This window comes from Artemia sp. Qi Xiang Cuo, chromosome 6, assembly GCF_049724085.1.
Source record: "Artemia sp. Qi Xiang Cuo chromosome 6, ASM4972408v1, whole genome shotgun sequence".
Classification (NCBI taxonomy): domain Eukaryota; kingdom Metazoa; phylum Arthropoda; class Branchiopoda; order Anostraca; family Artemiidae; genus Artemia; species Artemia sp. Qi Xiang Cuo.
The window spans coordinates 8,047,771-8,068,776 of record NC_142799.1 but is presented as its reverse complement, the minus strand read 5'-3'; the positions used below and the strand labels follow the sequence as shown (position 1 = coordinate 8,068,776).

At 37.3% G+C, this 21,006-nt stretch overlaps 1 protein-coding gene across 2 annotated transcripts in view; it reads left to right on the top strand.

The window, feature by feature from the left end:
- The window catches only part of Wdr62 (WD repeat domain 62), a 250,842-nt gene that overhangs the window by 101,028 nt on the left and 128,808 nt on the right, over positions 1–21,006 (top strand). For both annotated transcript variants that reach the window (XM_089090029.1, XM_089090028.1), the window contains exon 6: positions 16,541–16,701. In XM_089090029.1, the coding sequence (XP_088946155.1) occupies positions 16,541–16,701 (161 nt within the window). The remainder of the gene's footprint in view (positions 1–16,540; positions 16,702–21,006) is intronic.

Sequence of the window (21,006 nt, the reverse complement as noted above, 5' to 3'; positions counted from 1 at the left end):
GTCTGAAACCTATAGTTTGGGATGAATAGTTTGCTATTTTTGACTTTTCTGAGCTAGGTTTCTTAGCCGTTATCAGGTGAGTGTTGTCTGAAACCTAGGATTTGGGATATGTAAATTACTATTTCGGGTTTTTCTAAGCTAGTTTTCTTAGTCTTTCATAGGTATGTGTTGTCTGAAACCTATGATTTGGGATGTGTGGCTTGCTATTTTTTTACTTTTCCGGGCTGGATTTCTTAGCCGTTCATAGGTGAGTGCTGTCTGAAACTTGTGATTTGATATGGTTAATTTGCTATTTCCGGCTTTTATTAGCGAGGTTTCATAGCCTTTCATAGGTGTGTGTTGTCAGAAAATTACGATTTGGGATGTGTATTTTGCTATTTGAACTTTTCAGAGCTAGGATTCTTAGTCCATCATTGGTGTTTGTTGTCTGAAACCAATAGTTTGGGATGACTAGTTTGCTATTTCAGGCTTGTTCATTTGAATTTCCGTCATGAAATGCAAGAGTTGGAAAATTAGGGTCTTAGTCCACCAGCTCAGTATTAGGGTCCCAGTCCACCAGCCTGAACGGTGGAAATTCACTAGCTCAGAATTGGGGTCTTAGTCCACCAGCCTGAATGGTGGAAATCCACTAGCTCAATATTGGGGCCTCAGTCCACCAGCCTGAATGGTGGAAATTCACTAGCTCAGAATTAGGGTCTTAGTCCACCAGCCCGAATGATGTAAATTCACTATCTCAGAATTGGGGTCTTAGTCCACCAGCCTGAATGGTTGAAATTCACATTAGACGAAACAAAAACTTACACACACACAAAAACTTACACACACTCACAAAAACTTACACACACACACAAAAACTTACACACACACACACATGAAAACTTACACACACACACCAAAACTTACACACACACGATGAAACTGACACACACACACACACACAAAACTTACACACACACACACACACACACAAACTTACACATGAACACGAAAACTTACATGAACACAAAAACTTACAAGCACACAAACACTTACACACACACACACACACACAAAACTTACACACACACACACACAAACACGACCAAAAAGACCAACTAAACCTAAAAAACACATAAAAAAAAAATTACACACACACACACACGAACGAAAAAACTTACACATTAACACAAAAAAAAACTCACACACACAACAAAAAACACTTAAACACACACACACACACACACACACACACACACACACACACTAAAACAAACACACACACCCCAAAACATACACACACAAAAACTTACACACACACACACACACACACAAAAACTTACACATGCACGCGAAAACTTACATGCACACAAAAACTTACACACACACACACACAAAACTTACACACAAACACACACTAAAACACACAAACACACAAGCCAAAACTTACACACACACAAAAACTAACACAAACACACACACACACACACACACACATACAAAAAAACTTACACAACAACACAAAAAAAACACACACACACTTACGCACAAAAACTTACACACACACACACTAAACACAACACTTACACGTAAACACACAAAAACTTAAAACCACACACCAAAACTTACACACACACAAAAACTTACACATGCACACTAAATCTTACACACACACACACGAAAACTTACACACACACATGAAAACTTACACACACACACACACACACAAACTTACACAAAAACAAACACAAAAAAAAAATAACACACACACACACAAAAAAACTAACACATTCACATTAAAAATTACATGCACACAAAAAATTACATTCACACAAAAACTTACACACACACACACACACAAAACTTACACACACACACACACACACGAAAACTCACACACACACACGCCAAAACTTACACACACACAAAAACTAAAACACACACACACACACAAAAACTTACACATGAACACAAAAAAAAACTCACACACACACGCACAAAAACTTACAACACACACACACACAAAACTTCCACACACACACACGAAAACTTACACACACACCAAAACTTACACACACAAAACTTACACACACACACACACACACACCAAACTTACACACACACACACACAAAAACTTACACACACAAAAACTTACACACACACACACACACAAACTTACAAAAACACACAAAAAACTTATATCCACACGCAAAAGCTTAGACACACAAAAACTTACACACACACACAAAAACTTACACCCACACGCAAAAACTTACATGCACACAAAAACTTACATGCACACAAAAACTTACACACACACACACAAAAACTTACACTCACACACACACACTTACACACACACACAAAAACTAACACACACACACACACACACGAAAACTTACACACACACGCCAAAAACTTGCACACACACACAAAAACTCACACACACACACACACACACACACACACACACACACACAAAACACATACACACAAAAACTTATACACACACACACGAAAACTTACACACACACGTCAAAACTTACACACACAAGAGCTTAGACACACAAAAACTTACACCCACACGCAAAAACTTACACACACACACACAAAAACTTACACACACACAACACACACACACACACACACACACACAACTTACACCCACACGCAAAAACTTACACACACACACACAAAAACTTACACACACACGAAAACATACACACACACAAAACTTACACACAAGCACAAACACACACACACACAAAAACTTACACACACGCACAAAAACTTACACACACACACACGAAAACTTATGCACACACACGAAAACTACCATATCACAGTTACATTGTCATAATTTTTCAAATTTCATTTTGAATGTCTATCGTGAAATGCAAGAGTTGGAATATTTCAGTAGTGACTTGCTGTGCTTTACCTTCTCACAGTTACATTCTCTTGATTTTCGAAGTTCATTTTGAATTTCTGTCATGAAATGCAAGAGTTGGAAAATTGGGGTCTTAGTCCACCAGCTCAGTATTGGGGACCCAGTCCACCAACCTGAACGGTGGAAATTCACTAGCTCAGAATTGGGGTCATAGTCCACCAGCCTGAATGGTTGAAATCCACTAGCTCAATATTGGGGTCACAGTCCACCATCCTGAATGGTGGAACTTCACGAGCTCAGAATTAGGGTCTGAGTCCACCAGCCTGAATGGTGGAAATTCACTAGCTCAGAATTGGGGTCTTAGTCCACCAGCCTGAATGGTTGAAATTCACATTAGACGAGGTTACGTGCGCACACACACACAGAGAGAGACGACTAACACACAGGGACAACACACACACAAAGAGACGACACCTAACCTTTTCCGGCGAGTATGGTTAGGTTAGGTTAGGCTAGATTAAGTTAGGTTAGGTTAAGTTAGGTTAGGTTAGCCACGTACGCTTCACTTAGGTTAGCTTAGGTTAGGTGAGAGACAGGCAAAAGTTAGGTGTATGATTAGGTTAGGTTAGGTTAGATTAAGTTAGGTTAGGTTAAGTTAGGTTAGGCTAGGTTAGCCTACGTACGCGCGCGTACGTAGGCTAACCTAGCCTAACCTAACTTAACCTAACCTAACTTAATCTAACCTAACCTAACCTAATCATACACCTAACTTTTTGCCTGTCTCTCACCTAACCTAAGCTAACCTAAGTGAAGCGTACGTGGGCTAACCTAACCTAACTTAACCTAACCTAACTTAATCTAGCCTAACCTAACCTAACCATACTCGCCGGAAAAGGTTAGGTGTCGTGTTTTTGTGTGTGTGTTGTCCCTGTGTGTTAGTCGTCTCTCTCTGTGTGTGTGTGCGGACGTAACCTCGTCTAATGTGAATTTCAAGCATTCAGGCTGGTGAAATAAGACCCCAATTCTGAGCTAGTGAATTTTCACCATTCAGGCTGGTGGACTATGACCCTAATTCTGAGCTAGTGAATTTCCACCATTCAGGCTGGTGGACTGAGACCCCAATATTGAGCTAGTGGATTTCAACCATTCAGGCTGGTGGACTAAGACACTAATACTGAGCTAGTGAATTTCCACTGTTCGGGCTGGTGGGCTAGGATCCCAATTCTGAGCTAGGGAATTTCCACCGTTCGGGGTTGTGGACTGGGTCCCCAATACTGAGCTGGTGGACTAACACCCCAATTTTCCAACTCTTGCATTTCATGACAGAAATTCAAAATGAACTTCGAAAAATCAAGAGAATGTAACTGTGAGAAGGTAAAGCACAGCAAGTCACTACTGAAATATTCCAACTCTTGCATTTCACGATAGAAATTTAAAATGAAATTTGAAAAATTAAGACAATGTAACTGTGATATGGTTGTTTTCGTGTGTGTGCATAAGTGTTCGTGCGTGTGTGTGTGTAATTGTTTGGGCGTGTGTGTAAGTGTTTGTGTGTGTGTAAGTTTTTGTGAGTGTGTGTAAGTTTTTGTGTGTGAGTTTGTTTTAGTGTGTGTGTGTTAGTTTTTGTGTGTGTGTGTAATTTTTTTCGTGTGGGTGTTAGTTTTTGTGTGTGTGTGTGTGTGTGTGTAAGTTTTTGTGTGTGTGTGTGTGTAAGTTTTTGTGTGTGTGTGTAAGTTTTTGTGTGTGTGTGTGTGTGTAAGTTTTTGTGTGTCTAAGCTCTTGTGTGTGTAAGTTTTGTAGTGTGTGTGTAAGTTTTAGTGTGTGTGTGTATAATTTTTGTGTGCATGTAAGTTTTAGTGTGCTTGTGTTAGTTTTTGTGTGTGTGTGTGTGTGTGTGTGTGTGTGTGTGTGTGTGTAAGTTTTTGTTTGTGTGTGCAAGTTTTTGCGTGTGTGTGTAAGTTTTCGTGTGTGTGTGTGTAAGTTTTGTGTGTGTGTGTTAGTTTTTGTGCGTGTGTGTATGTTTTTGTGTGTGTGTGTAAGTTTTTGTGTGCTTGTTAGTTTGTGTGTGCATGTCAGTTTTTGGATGTGTGTGTAAGTTTTTGTGTGTGTGTGTGTAAGTTTTTGTCTGTCTAAGCTTCTGCGTTTGGATATAAGTTTTTTGTGTGTTTGTGTATTTTTGTGTGTGTGTGTGTGTGTGAGTTTTTGTGTGTGTAAGTTTTTGTGTGTGTGTGTGTGTAAGTTTTTGTGTGTGTGTGTGTGTGTGTGTGTGTGTGTGTAAGTTTTGGTGTGTGTGTTAGTTTTCGTGTGTGTTTGTGTGAGTTGTGTGTGTGTGTGTGTGTGTATGTGTTTGTGTGTGTGGGTGTGAGTTTTTTTTGTGTTCTTGTGTATGTTTTTGTGTGTGTGTGTGTGTGTGTGTGTGTAAGTTTGTGCGTGTGTTGTAGTTGCTGCGTGTGTGTGTGTGAGTTTTGATGTTTGTGTGTGTGTGTGTGTGTAAGTTTTGTGTGTGTGTGTGTGTGTAAGTTTTTGTGTGAATGTAAGTTTTTGTGTGCATGTAAGTTTTTGTGTGCATGTGTAAGTTTTTGTGTGTGTGTGTTTGTTTTTTTGTGTGTGTGTGTTTGTTTTTATGTTTTTGTTTGTGTGTGTGTGTTAGTTTTGACGTGTGTGTGTTAGTTTTAGTGTGTGTTTGTGTTAGTTTTCGTGTGCATGTGTTAGTTTTTGTGTGTGTATAAGTTTTGGCGTGTGTGTGTAAGTTTTCGTGTGTGTGTATGTAAGTTTTGTGTATGTGTGTGTGTGTGTAAGTTTTTGTGCGTGTGTGTGTGTGAGTTTTTTTGTGTTCATGTGTAAGTTTTTTTTTTGTGTGTGTGTGTGTGTGTGTGTGTAAGTTTTTGTGTTTGTAAGTTTTGGCGTTTGTGTGTAAGTTTTCGTGTGTGTGTGTGTAAGTTTGTGTGTGTGTGGGTGTGTGTGTGGGTGTGTGTTTGTGTAATTTTGTGTGCTTGTGTGTGTGTGTTTTTTTTTGTGTTCATGTGTTAGTTTTTGTGTGCGTGTGTGTGTGTGTGTATGTTTTTGTGTGTGTGTCAGTTTTTGTGTGTGTGTGTGTGTTTTCGTGTTTGTGTGTGTGTGTGTTATTTTTGTGTGTTTGTGTGTGTGTAAGTTTTTGTGTGCATGTAAGTTTTTGTGTGCTTTTTATTTTTAATGTGATTGTGTTTGTTTGTGTGGGTGTGTGTGTGTGTGTTAGTTTTTGTGTGTGTGTGTGTGTAAGTTTCGTCGTGTGTGTGTAAGTTTTTCTGTGTGTGTTTAAGTTTTAATGTGTGTGTGTGTAATTTTTTTTGTGTGTGTGTAAGTTTTTGTGCGTGTGTGTAAGTTTTTGTGTGTGTGTAAGTTTTTGTGTCGTCTAATGTGAATTTCAACCATTCAGGCTGGTGGACTAAGACCCCAATTCTGAGCTAGTGAATTTCCACCATTCGGGCTGGTGGACTAAGACCCTAATTCTGAGCTAGTGAATTTCCACCATTCAGGCTGGTGGACTGAGACCACAATATTGAGCTAGTGGATTTCCACCATTCAGGCTGGTGGACTAAGACCCCAATTCTGAGCTAGTGAATTTCCACCGTTCAGGCTGGTGGACTGGGACCCTAATACTGAGCTGGTGGACTAAGACCCTAATTTTCCAACTCTTGCATTTCATGACAGAAATTCAAAATGAACAAGCCTGAAATAGCAAACTAGTCATCCCCAACTATTGGTTTCAGACAACAAACACCAATGATGGACTAAGAATCCTAGCTCTGAAAAGTTCAAATAGCAAACTACACATCCCAAATCGTAATTTTCTGACAACACACACCTATGAAAGGCTATGAAACCTAGCTAATAAAAGCCGGAAATAGCAAATTAACCATGTCAAATCACAAGTTTCAGACAGCACTCACCTATGAACGGCTAAGAAATCCAGCTCGGAAAAGTAAAAAAATAGCAACCCACACATCCCAAATCATAGGTTTCAGACAACAAATACCTATGAAAGACTAAGAAAACTGGCTTAGAAAAGCCCGAAATAGTAATTTACATATCCCAAATCCTAGGTTTCAGACAACACTCACCTAAGAACGGCTAAGAAACCTAGCTCAGAAAAGTCAAAAATAGCAAACTAGTCATCCCAAGCTATAGGTTTCAGACAACAAACACCTATGAAAGGCTAAGAAATTCAGCTCAGAAAAGTCAAAAGTAGCAATCCACCCATCCCAAATCATAGGTTTCAGACAACACACACCTATGAAAGACAAAGAAATCCCACTCAGAAAAGCCCGAAATAGTAATTTACATATCCCAAATCATAGGTTTCAGACATCATTCACCTATGAAAGACTAAGAAACCTTAGCTCAGAAAAGCCTGAAATAGCGAAACTACTCATCCCAAACTAGAAGTTTCAGACAACAAACGCCTATGACGGACTAAGAATCATAGCTCTGAAAAGTTCAAATAGCAAACTACACATCCCAAATCATAAGTTTCAGACAACACACACCTATGAACGGCTAAGAAACCTAGCTCAGAAAAGACAAAAATAGCAAACCACTCATCCCAATCATAGGTTTCAGTCAACCCACACCTAGGAAAGGCTAATAAATCCAGCTCAGAAAAGTAAAAAATAGCAAACTACGTATCCCAAATCATAGGTTTCAGTCAACACACACCAACGAAAGACTAAGAAACCTAGCTCAGAAAAGTCAAAAATAGCAAACAACTCATCCCAAACAATAGGTTTCAGACAACAGTCACCTACGAAATACTAGAAAACCATAGCTCAGAAAAGCCTGAAATAGCAAACTACACATCCCAAATCATAATTTTCTGACAACACACACCTACGAAAGGCTAAGAAACCCTGCACAGAAGAGTAAAAAAAAAGCATGCCATACATCCTAAATCATAGGTTTCAGACACCACACACCTACGAAAGACTATGACATCCGGTTATGAAAAGTCAGAAAAGGAAATTATATTGTCCAAATCATAGGTTTCAGACATCACGCGCCTATGAAAGACTAAGAAATCTAACTCAGAAAAGCCCGAAATAATAATTTACATATCCCAAATCATAAGTTTCAGAAAGCATTCACCTACGAAATACTAAGAAACCTTAGCTCAGAAAAGTCTGAAATAGCCAACTACTCATCCAAAACTCGAAGTTTCAGACAACAAACACCTATGAGTGACTAAGAATCCTAGCTATGAAAAGTCCAAAAAGCAAACTATACCTCCCAAATCATAATTTTCTGAAAGGACACACCTATGAAAGTCTAAGAAATCTAGCTCAGAAAAGTCAAAAATAGCAAATTAAGCATCCCAAATCATAGGTTTCAGTCAACACACACCTACGAATGGCTAAGAAATCCTGCTCAGAAAAGTCAAAAATAGCAACCCACACATCCCAAATCATAGGTTTCAGACACCACACACCTACGAAAGACTAAGAAATCTGGTTATGAAAAGTCAGAAATAGCAAATTACATATCCCAAATCATAGGTTTCAGACAACACTCACCTATGTGTGTGTGTGTGTGTTTGTGTGTGTGTGTTTGTGTGTTTTTTTGTGTGTTTATTTTTTTGTTTGTTTTTGTTTTTGTTTGTGTGTGTGTGTGTTTATTTTTTTGTGTTTATGTTTGTGTGTTTGTGTGTATTTGTATGTATGTGTGTGTGTGTGTGTGTATGTGTGTGTATGTGTGTGTGTGTGTATGTGTGTGTGTGTGTATGTGTGTGTGTATGTTTGTGTGTATGTGTGTGTGTATGTGTATATATGTGTGTTTGTATGAGTTTTTTAGTGTGTTTGTGTGTGTTTGTGTATTTGTGTGTGTGTGTGTATGTTTGTGTTTTTGTGTGTGTGTGTGTGTGTGTGTGTGTGTGTGTGTGTGTGTGTGTGTGGGTGTGTGTGGGTGGGTGGGGGGGTGGGGTTGTGTTAGCCCGGGGGCGCGGCGCGGGGCCGGGGGACCTTTGGGGGCCGGGGGAGGGCCTTTGGGGCACAGGGAGGGCCTTTGGGCACAGCGAGGGCCTTTGGGGGCCTGGGGGACATTTGGGGACCGGTGGAGGGCCTTTGGGACCCCGTTGGTCCTTTGGGAGCTGGATGGGCCGTTGGGGGGCCCGGGGCAGCCGAGTGGGGGACGGGGTGGGTGTTGGGGGCCGACGGAGGCCCGGGGGGTGCGTGGGGGACAGTTGAGGTCCGGTGGTGGGCGTTTGGGACCCCGTTGGTCCTTTGGGAGCCCGGGGGACCTTTGAGGACCAGGGAAGGGCCTTTGGGGGTCCGGAGGGGCAGTTGGGGGCCGGTGGAGGGCCTTTGGGACCCCGTTGGTCCTTTGGGAGCTCGATGGGCCTTTGGGGGGCCCGGGGATGGTCTTTGGGGGTCTGGGTGGGCCTTTGGGGGCGCCGGTGGCCCTTTGGGAGCTTGGGGGGCCTTTGAGGGTCAGGGGGGACAGTTGGGGGCCTGGGGGACATTTGGGGACCGGTGGAGGGCCTTTGGGAGCTTGGGAGGCTTTTGAGGACCGGGGGCTTCCTTCGGGTTGGGGTAGGAGGATTGGAACCCTTTGGGGTTGGGTTAGAGGACCTCACAACACTGTTCAAATGAAACTTGTGTATTATAACGACCACACTCAAATTCTCTTCTAAAATCTCTTCAAAAATCTTCTTTTAAAATGTCTCTATCTGTTTCGCCGAAATAGTTCCATAACCTGTCTAAAACGGTTTCGCCCAAATAATCCCTAAACGTAAATTCAGCGTGTTCCTTTGTTATTGGCATCTCTGCGCTAACGCATTTCAAATTAATAGGAAACCTTTTCGCGCACTAAAACAATTCATCGCTAAAATGTTTCTTGCCTAATTGTTTCCATGGCCTTTGGTTATTAATATCATTTGGAGTTCGACCAAAAGAGTTGTTCCCGAGGCAAAGACATTAATGATTTGGATCTATTCCTGGAGAAATGTTTCTAGGTGAAAATTTTTAAAGTCTGACAGATGATGTCATTGATTGATTGATCTGTCAAGAAAGGGGAAATTAATTTGTTGTTTCTAAGGGGAATTATTGGTTCACGATAGGTGAATTGAGGTCGACAGCACAGGTGTTCCAAATTCCGGGTTTTTGTTGTTGTAAGTGCACGCTCTCAGCGAATGTCAAGGTCGTTGTTGTTGTTGTCGACACACTTTGATTACGCAATCAATTTCTCGGAAATTCACTTCCCCCTCGAGTCCTAGATCAATAACATTGTTCCCGTTAGAATTCAATGCGCATGTGCAACCTTCGCCCCGGAGTTATTACACATAGAAACATCAAATAAATCGACCTTGGAAAAAGAGGTCATTGACCCCATTAACCACGTGTTCTCCCTAGGGAGGCTATGCCCATATATGGTGTGCAAAAAAGTTATAGGTGGCAGCAGGGGTGTCGTCCCGTGTCAATAGGGTCACCTCTACTCAGGGTTCTCTGATACGCTGAATATGATGGTGCGATTTTCATTAAGGTTCTATTACTTTTAGGGGGTCTTTCCCCCTTTTTTTGAAAATTAGCCAAATTTTCTCAGGCGCGTAACTTTTGATGGGTACTGAGCACTAAACTTGATGAAAGTTATATATTTGAAATCAGCATTGAAATCTGATTCTTTTGATATATCTATTGGTATCAAAAACCCGTTTTCTAGAGTTTTAGTTACCATTGAGCCGGGTCGCTCCTTACTTACAGTTCGTTCCACGAACTGTTTGATAAATGGCACTAGCGTTTTTTTTTTACTCATTTTGATTCTTGCTACTCGAGAGAAGTTTGAAGCCAGAATTAACTTCAATGTAACTGGATTTCTTATTAATTTATTTGTCACAATCTATTGTATCATAACCATAATATCGTTATAAAAATACTACATTAATCACTGAACAAGCGGAATATTTCCCCTTTCTTTTGCTGGTATCGTAAATCTTCTTTTCTTATTTTTTCACTTAATTTTTTCTTCATTAATTTATTTTTACTTATGTTTTTGCTGATTTTCGGGAATCTTTTGAATAAAAGATCTGACTGAAAAAAAAATTGATCTTTCATGTTCAAGATGTTTTGGTCAACATAAATAAGCCACGTCATGTTATAGGACTTAATTATTTACCTTCGACTTACCCAATCATCTGGTTTAGTTCCTAATTAGCTATCAGCACATTATTCGAAAGACTGGTCAAATATATAAGCTTGGCTAAACGGATAGCGAATAGCACTAGCTTTTGACTTTCTGCTAACATTTCGATACTTCATTTTCTATATTTTTCCCTCGTCAGCTCGTTAAATCATAGTCGAAAGTGCGAGAATTCGTCTTTTTATTCCTTAAAAGCCCCATTACTTTAAAAGTAAAAACCAAAATTGGTAAATATTCACAAGAGTAGCAGGCCCTGCTGGTGCCGATCCTTGTTCATAGGGAACCCTGCATTGACATGCCCCAGCCCCACAATAAAGAAGTAAAAGAGGCACTCATTTCATTCCTTAAAATACCTCAATACTTTGAAAATACATAGTTATGGAAATTAATGATTTAGTGTCTCTTTGGCTTTACAACAATGATATCGGTCCAGGCATATTACCTTGGTTTTTTTTCGTGAGGGGGGGGGGATAATTAAAAAAAACACATTTACTTGGTAATTTAAATAAGAATTACCCAGAAATTTAAGTAAATTTAGGATTTGAGGGGGAATTCCCGTAAGACCATCCTCTGTCAGGGTACATCCCTGTGTGGGTCCCAGTGTTTACCACCTTTCTAAAAATGATAACTTACCTCGGTGATTCTTTGTTAGGGTGACAGGCCCTGATTTGGCCGACATCCCTTGAAGAATGTATGTGACTATGTATGTTTTTAATCCTTTTTCTATAATTATGAATCATAAGCGTAAAAGGCTATTGCTAAGTTTAGAATTTTATACGCTTGGCACAAAAAAATATAAATGCTTTGATCGATTTTTGCCAAGTTGAACTTGTGTGGTCCGGGTCATCTTTAATAATCGAGATAATAGTTACTATTCTCTAATCACTTAAACGGCGACTCTTCCTAATTTGACAGTTATTTTAAAAATATTTTTAATTTCTTGGTTACAAGGGACTAGGTTTCGTTCTTTACTAGGTTACCCCTAAGGGGACAACTATGATGTAATGGTTACAACTCTAGCAAAGACATTAAAATCGTGGGCCCAGTCCGTTCGTAGATGACAAGTGTATTCTATATTTAGGACGTAGAAAACCAAAATTCTTGCATATTCTAATCTTAATCTAGAATTTATTGATCTAGTTTTCTAATCTTAGAAGTATGAGCGATTTTATAGTGACTTCATTGAACTTCGTCACAATGAGCCTATAAGGTATACTTTAGGTGTTGAATGTGTATACTTGGGGTTATATAAAATAAAGGAAGTCTTAAGTACCTTATGTATTCTAGTTATGCATTACTTTTGTGCATTCCAGTTGATAATCATTACTTTTGACCCCAAGGAAGTTCCATTACGTTTCTAATATCACTTTTTAACCGAACTCGAAAATGCAACCAGGATTTTCATTCGCTGTTTTGGCATAGTTTATAGCCAATTATTAGTATATTATAGCCTATAACTAATAGCCTATAGTATATTTGCATAATTATAGCCTATTATATTATATTTAGTTTTGGCATAGTCTCTGGTTTAGTTTCACTTCAAAATTGACTTTCAAAATACAATCATAATCTAACTAGCCACCATGTAATATTTTTTTAAGTAAAAAAATTACCGAAAAATAATTGAAAAAATAATAAGATATAAACTTTAGATTCTATAAGGATCTGAATTTCAATATTAAGAAATTCAGCCTTTAGTATTAGAAAAGTTGCGTTAGAAAGCTTTTCGAAATAGGGCTTTTGTTTCTTTCTTTTTCTTTTTTTTTGAAACGTCCAAGTTATACAAATGGCAGTTTTTTCTCGCTAGATATTTTTTTTAGAATGGTCTTTGAAATTTTTGGTTGCTATGGACTATTTTACCTTTTGGAGCCTTATTAAGGGCTCAAAATTTAATTTCCTCCAGAAGTAATTATTGAATCATGAAAAAGGACAAAAAAGACATCAAGTTATGTATTCACCTTCACCTTAACTCAATTATATTGTCAGCTACAATCCTACATAAATAAATCCTCACAGCAGCTTTTGCCTGCACAAAAAGGTTGCTTTAAATCATCCATTAAAATTCTATTATTGAAAGTAACTGAATAGACTTGTAGACGAATTACTGATCCTGATACCTTGCGATAGCGTTGTGGATGCAGCTGCTTACGCCGGTTGAAGGTTTGCGGGTTCAATCCCGTGTGTCGCAAGGAAAAACTCCTCAGAAGTATTAAGTATTATTTTTTTTTTCGTTTTATGTCTTAATTTCGCTCTTTACTTTCATTTGAAGAAGCTTATTGTATATGTAATAAGAATGCAAATCAATGTGACTTACTGCCAGGTGTGGTCCACCGTCATCTTTCATGTAACGTCAAAATCCATCTCACATGTTACATTAATTGCAACGGGTTCATGGGCTTTTTCTCTCTCTTTTAATCCTGAGTGTGTATTTTCTTTTAATAAGGTCTTAACATGCAAGATATCAAGAGAATGCGTTTGGACGCTATTCAAAATGGAGTTAATTGCTATCTGAAAAGCAAATATAACTTTTTTTTTCAAAGATAAGCCTTGTAGTAGTCATGTTAATATGGGTGTACAAAGAATCACCTTGTATTAAATAGCCCCTTCTTCCAACATTTGCATGTGTAATATTGGTTTGAATGGGCCTCACTGAAATTGATTTGTGACTGCTCCAGTTTTAAATTAAAGCTCCAAGGACATCAGATTAAAAATATTTTGCTCCCTGAACACATTTTCAGTTTAACCATACCTGAAAACAGCGATTTTCTTGTTTTCTTTTGGCTGTTAAGAAATATGAAATTTTTAGGGCAGTACCACATTTTATTCAGAGCTGCCAAGTTGAACCATGAAAATAATTAAACCATTAACAAGTGTTGACTCCCATAGAGCTACAGTGTTAAATTTGCGGAAAGCCCAACCAACTTGACAGTAGTCACGCTGAAATCAGAATTTTATGATTAAGCACAGTTTTAGTGTTGAAATGGATTTGTGTCAACTAGTGGTTCCAATTCGCGAAAATGCTGGGGGAGGGGGTAAAATCGGTTTTGTTTTAAATCTGGGAACAGGGGAAAATAATTTGTTTAATCTAGGCAGGGGGCAATTTTTTGATTTTATAAAAATAACAAAAAGGGTATTTTTCAATGACGACATAAAAAAAAAAGTATTTTTCGAAATATAAGGAGGTGGTTATCTAAAGTAGGTCTAATGCCCCTCCTACAATGTTGTGCCATTAGTATCAACTTTTTCTGTTAAAGTAAAACAAAAATCTGTTGGATTTTTGGGTAAAGTAAAAAAAGTATCTAAATTCTAGGCCTATATTAAAACGGAATTTGAATGATTGGAAGTTGATCAAATTTATGTAGATGGCTGGATTAGTCAGTATCAGGATTATAAGAACCTGGTAGTAATCTAAGATTGAATTTAAGAGTAAACATGTTTTTAATGCTGAAATGGATTTACGTCAATTCATCTGTTAAATTAAATCATGAATCTCCATGTGTCTTTTCAGGTGTCATAAAAAATGCTTGAACCTGTCCGATTTCTAAATTCAAATGGTATTTGAATGATTCAAGGCTGATTTAATTCAATTAGATAAATTAAATGAATTTTATTAATTTAACTAGATTAGGTAGAATCAGGATATTTGCAGTAGTTGTATTTGAATGAAATGAAAGATTCGAAGTGCTTTTATTACAGAAATGGATGTTTGTCTATTTTTGTCTTAAGCGAGGGGGACCTATATCTCAGAATGCCACGTGTGCTGCACAGCTTTCGTCACGCTTGGCACAGATTCCGCCAAGATTGGCTTGCGCCACCTGGTGTGTATTATTTCTGAGTGTCCCCCTCCCCCTTTGGTCTCAAGTCGAAATAGTAATCCATTTATAAATCATAATTATAAATCTGAAATATGGACAATCTCTAAATTTTTATAATTCAGTCTGAATGATCGGGATTTGATTTAATTTAACTAGATTTCTGGGTTACTCAGTATAATAATTAAAAATATTTTTTTTTATTTATTTTGGGATGGATCTTTGTAAACTTTTTGTGGTAAGTTAAATGTAGAAAGTTTTTGTTGATTTAATTTATTTAGATAGCTGGATTATTAATCCTCTATTTTATTTACACACATTTTAATTTTGTAAAGTCAATTTAAAAAAGGAAAAGTTAAAGTAAGCTATTGAATTAAGGGCGAATAGTTGTCCTCTTGGGACAAGAAAAATATTTCAAGGGCAGGATGCAAGGTCAGGAAGCAAGTGCAGGATGAGGCTGTGGGTCATATGATGTGTAAGTGGGAAGAATTGAGTTAATTGCGAAAGAAAGTGGATGGAGAGTGTAGGTTTGATGAAAGATGGATGGTAAGCAGGGCCGTACCCAGGATTTTTTTCCGGGGGTCTTTTACAAAACGATTTTTCGGGGGGGGGGGGCGAGGGGTGTCAAAAAAAAATCAAAATCGTATCAAAAATACGTTTCTATGACTTTGACCAACATTTCTTTTTTTGGGGGGAGGGGGTGAACCTCCTACCCTCTCTGGATCTGGTCCTGATGGAAAGTATAGTGATTGCTTTGTAATCGTTGAAAGGTAAGGATAATTTCTCAGGCTATCAATTGAGCATAGAAATTGTTTTTGTAACTCGTGCAGTTTTGTTTGTGTAGTATGATTTTTCTTATTTTTCATTTTCATTTGTTGTGCGAACTGAATTTTTGTTTTTGTATTACCATCAGGGCCGTCACGTATGGGGGGAGGGAAACCCCCCCCCCATGTTTTTGGTCACTCGGTAAAAAAATAAGTCGATAAAATCGTGGCGAGAAGTGCCACGAGTTTTCCGACGCAGCTAAAATTCTTTGTTCAGTTCAATAAAGATCACGAGAATACTGACATGTCATCTACAGAAATTTTGAACTTGCTTGGTAAACACAGCAGTTTCACCGACTACTGCCATAAGTTTACGGATGGTGCCACAATTTTCCATTTGGCTAATGAACAGCATTTTCCATTTTCCATTTTCCACAATTTTCCATTTTCCATTTAATGAACAGCATTAAAATAGTGACATGATATGTACCGAAATCTAAATCTCGGTTGCTAAATGCAGCGGTTTTACCGACATGCGCAGTGATTTTACGTATTGTATTCGAAACGGACATTATGCTTATTATTGACAAAAAACACTCGGTAGAAATGACCAGCCAGTCGGTAAAATCTCTAGCCCCCCCTCAAACGTTTTGGCTAGTAACGACACTGATTGCCATGGCCCTAGGGTTTTTGGAGCAAGGCAAGTTAGTATTAATATTCTATTATATGACTCTTGGTGCAATTCTGTTTGTTACTAATATCAATTATGATGAAGATTGTAGTGAAGGCTACAAACGTAGCCTAGTAGTTTTACTTTTTTTTAAGTGTCAGTTTATGAGTTTGCGCTTTTGCTTGTCATGCAAGAAAGCAAGTGAATATGTTTGGCCGTCATTCAAAATGTATCATATTGCAATCTGAAAAATATATCTGTTTTTAGACATCCATGGCTAACTCGATATCAGTTGGCGAGAATTTGATATTTATCGGCTGTGCAGATGGGATTGTCAGGTGTTTCAACCCTCACACACTACGTTTTGTTACAACATTGCCAAGAACTCACTATCTCGGTGTTGATGTGTCGGTAGGATTGAATATAAGGTATGGCTCGCGATCACGTTCCTTCGGGTTAGGTTTGTTTTTAACTTTTTGGCATATTTGACCTTTTTTTTTACTGTTTTAGCTGTTCTAAATAATTAACTTTTTGCAATAAAATAATAAACCACTAATGTATATCGTGTAAGGCTGTATGTACCATGAGATTAATGTTTTCCTTGTCAGAAAACAACAAAACACCCACACAAGACAGAAAAAAACACCATAATAATGAAAAAAACACTTATACAAAGAACCGCCAGGCAAGTGAGGTATGGAAGACAACCCTAACATAGGTAAAGGATTAAATGGGTAAATAAACCAATAAAAAAATCGAAAAAAAATCAGTTGCAATAAATAATCATTAACTAGACTTTGAGTGCTGAGATTATATAACTGGAATTTTATCTCTCTATCGATACTTTTTTGAAACTAACAGTTTTTGCGCATAAATGGTAATCTAGATATCTCAGACTTAATAAAAAGGAGTTGATATCCTCTAGAACGCTTAAAAAGCAAACGAAGAAAGAGAATCTATCGAGACCTTTCACAATAATAGCTATTTTTTACATTTCTTCTTCTTAAAAAAATCGGCACATGGGATCGATTTAATAGTTCGTTTTCGTCTTGATCCTTTTCATCTTTTCTTTTTTTCTTTTTTAAGGAAAAATAAATTTCAAAATCCTGTATTGGAATGTTTCAAATCAGATATGTTAAAAAAGATAAATGTTTCTGTTTCCGATGCATCTTTAAGTTAGGATAGTCAATGTCAAAATCTACAAGTAATCTTTATGTTCGTTTTTGAAGGATCTATAGGGATTTTGTTTGCGTCCGAAAGTATTAAAATTGACTAATTATGCACTAATTTAAATAAGAAGAAACCAAAGGGATATACCTTTTTTAAAGTTGAAAATGAGAAAGCATATATCAGAAGGCATAGGCTATACCAAACATTTTTTGGAAAATAGTTTGAAATATTTTTTTCTAAAATATTTTACCCCTAATATTAAGGATGATTTTGAGGTAACAAAATGGGACCCAGAAAGACCCAAAGTAGCGATATGTTGGGCTCAACGGATTTTGTGCTCACAAAATGAATCGCTTAACATTTTTTGACTGTCTACAAAATGACCTTTCAGTTTCGAATGGCCAAGAAGTAGAGATTAAATTTTCATAAATTCGAAATGAAAAAATTAACGATCGGTCAGTCGAACTAACCGCTATTCTCAATTTCTGAATCAACATAGATGAATCTTTCGCTTTAGCAGACACCGTTATATCATCTGCAAATGTAACTACAAGACCATTGTTAATAAGACGCAAGATCAAACACCAAAAATTAAAATTGAATCTAATATTGAGCCCTGAGGGACACCAATATCTTCAGAGTTATTTTGACATATAATGTAGGTAATTTTTTTTGCAGAGGAGCTTCTTAATAGCGAAAAGCTTGAGCTCACCAATTGTGGCCTAGATTCCCTGCGGTTGATTATAGGTCCTTGATTTTATGCCAAAAGACTAGGGTTATAAACCATTATGGCCCTGGTCATGGAACAGCTCCGACTGCCCCAAATCTATTCTTCGTTGAAGCGATGATGTTTTGTGGGTGTCTTAGCAGCAAATACACATCATGCTGTCAGATTGTTGTCAAAATATCTTCTAAGTTGCCCTTGATCTTTTTTGATGTTTTAATACTCCCAATTTGGCTTTTTGATCTTTTTTTTTAGACTATTGTTTTACTTTCGAAATTACGGCTTAGCAAATGATTTGGACAGTTATCTCATAAGTGTGAAAATGTCAGATATGACTTTTTTCAATTTAAATTGGCTTCATTTAATTTGGTTGCATAAAAGCAATTTATATTGTAACATATTCTTAACATGCATTGAAAACAGAAAATAACATATCAGTCCATTCCAAATGAAACTCGATAACCCACTGTTTCTATATAAAGCCTATTTATCGTAAAATATAAAAAAAGAATTTGAAAATTTACGATCAAAACTTTTACGACCTACCAATAAGGATTGGTGTGATTATTGCCGATTCTAAGGGAATTTTGGTTAATACAATCCAAAATACTGCATGTCCTTTTTATTTTGGATCTGCGAAAAAATAGCCAAGGCTCATATAATTCAAATTGTATACTCAAGTACAATTGTTAATTTTACTCAAATTTAACCATGTCACTATTAAAACTTGTTTTTTGTCAAAAGATAGTAAAGAGCGAAGTTACAACTTAAAACGAACAAAAGTCATCCTGTAGATGAGGATTCCCGTTATGCTAAAGTGCTACTTGTTAATTGCATTTTGCTTTGTTTTGCTTTTTTTTTTGGGGGGGGGGGGTGAGGCTTTAGACTTCAAAGTTTAAACCAAATAAAATTGACCAGACATTGGCGCGACAGGAACGATATTCTGTTTGATTACGTGCCTATTAATTCTAGATACTTCTTTTCATATTATTTACAAGTTGAGCTGATTCATACTGCGTTCTTCAGTCTGAGTTTTGAAGTTGCATGCACGCTATAGGTCGTAACCCTTTCTTGAATCGAATTCAGTTTGACAGTTGAGCTTTATTGCGTTTCAAGATCAGTTCTTCAAAAAGTCAATGTCACTTGTTTTTCTTCTGTATAACTTCCTGGCTCCAGTTTAAAAGTCGAGTTTTATGCTTTTAAACTTTGTCGACTGAAAACTTCTTTTCGGAAAAATAGTGCTAAAAAACAAACTTTTTGAGGGTTCTGTCCTACTCTTATATTTATTTTGTATTTTTTTTTCTAGATTGCTGCATAATTTGTTACTAAGTATTTTTTTAATTAAGAAAAATGTTTCCGGTTTTTTACCCACATTATGCAATGATATAACACATGGAATAACACGTGAAAAAAAACGCGTAAAAAACACAACAAATACGTGAAAAAACAATCACAACTGAAAGGTAAGGGGCTGATTCGGAGAATTATGAACGCAAGTTGTGTTTGAGTGCTTTGTTTGGAGTAATTCTAGTTTTACTGCAACATCAGGACCAAGAAATTTTCTAATAAGACCCCTGTTTTTGTCCAAAGCGGAAGAAACAACAAAAATTTGCAAAATTCAAAATAATTAATCCTAATTCTTTTTAATTCTTTTTTTCTTTTTTTTTAATTCTTTTTAACTCTTGTTTCTTAAAGCTAAAATCTTTATTTATCTTGCTGATCGAGACTTTTGAAAGATTCATTAAGAACCTCACTGAAAGTTGAAGATTGATTAAATATTCATTGAAAGTCGATTGAGATCTTTTCAAAGTGTTACTGGGTCTGGCACGTGTGCATAAATTTGTTTCACAGGGGCTGGGATAATATGGTCAAAACCTCAAACATAGACGAATTATGCATCAAAAATAGTAAAGTGTTTGGAACTTTTTTAATTTGGCACTTGAGGACAGTCTAGCTAGGGTTACCACCCTTGGTGATTTATCACTATTTCTAGCGATTTTTATATTGCCTTAAAAACAAATCACTAAATCAGCGCATAAATCACTAGATTATTGAAGAAAAATCAATTAATCAACAAAAAAAATAACTAAAATCTGTTTTTTTTTTTACCGTTTGGCAATCCTGGTCCAGATCCTGATCCTACGTGCGTAGCCTACCCGAAGTAATTAATTTCAGTAATTTCCGTCCACCCAAACCCGTAGCTTTAAATGAAAACTGTTTTGAGTTTTTTTTTGAATTTACTGGAAAGCAAATATCCTATTTGGAAACGTGGAATCTCCAATTGTTCGTTTAATTTTTGACTGTCTTCCTAGCTTAGTCTGGAGCATCCGAGTTTCTGCCCTCCCAAATAATCTCGATAAATAGCACTTCGTTTAAAGCGCTTATAAGGCGTATAAACCCCCTTGACAGGAAAGCGAATGTACGCAGCAATGCTTTTAAGGGGACCCAATCATAAAAATCAAATATTTTTTGTTATTTTAAGTAAAAATTGTCAAAAAATTTAGAAAAATTTGGGATATCGTTATGTGGGCTTGAACTTTGACCCCTGTCCCGGTCCAGAATAAAACGAACAGCTACTCTTGAGACCTCGGTACTCTTGCTACCTTGTTACAGCTTTAAACTGATTTTTAAACTGATTGCTGCAGCAAACAAGTAACCCCTTTTCCACCTTTCATTGTTTTAAGTTGCCATTTTGGACGTACTTCACGGAACCTTTGCGGATTTGCAAGATTTTTGGGTACCCATTGTAACCCAGTTTGGAGCATGCGAAATACTGCGTTTCTAAATAACAGTATCCAGTATCCAGCGAAGGTATATGTGAACAAATGGTGCAAGTCCA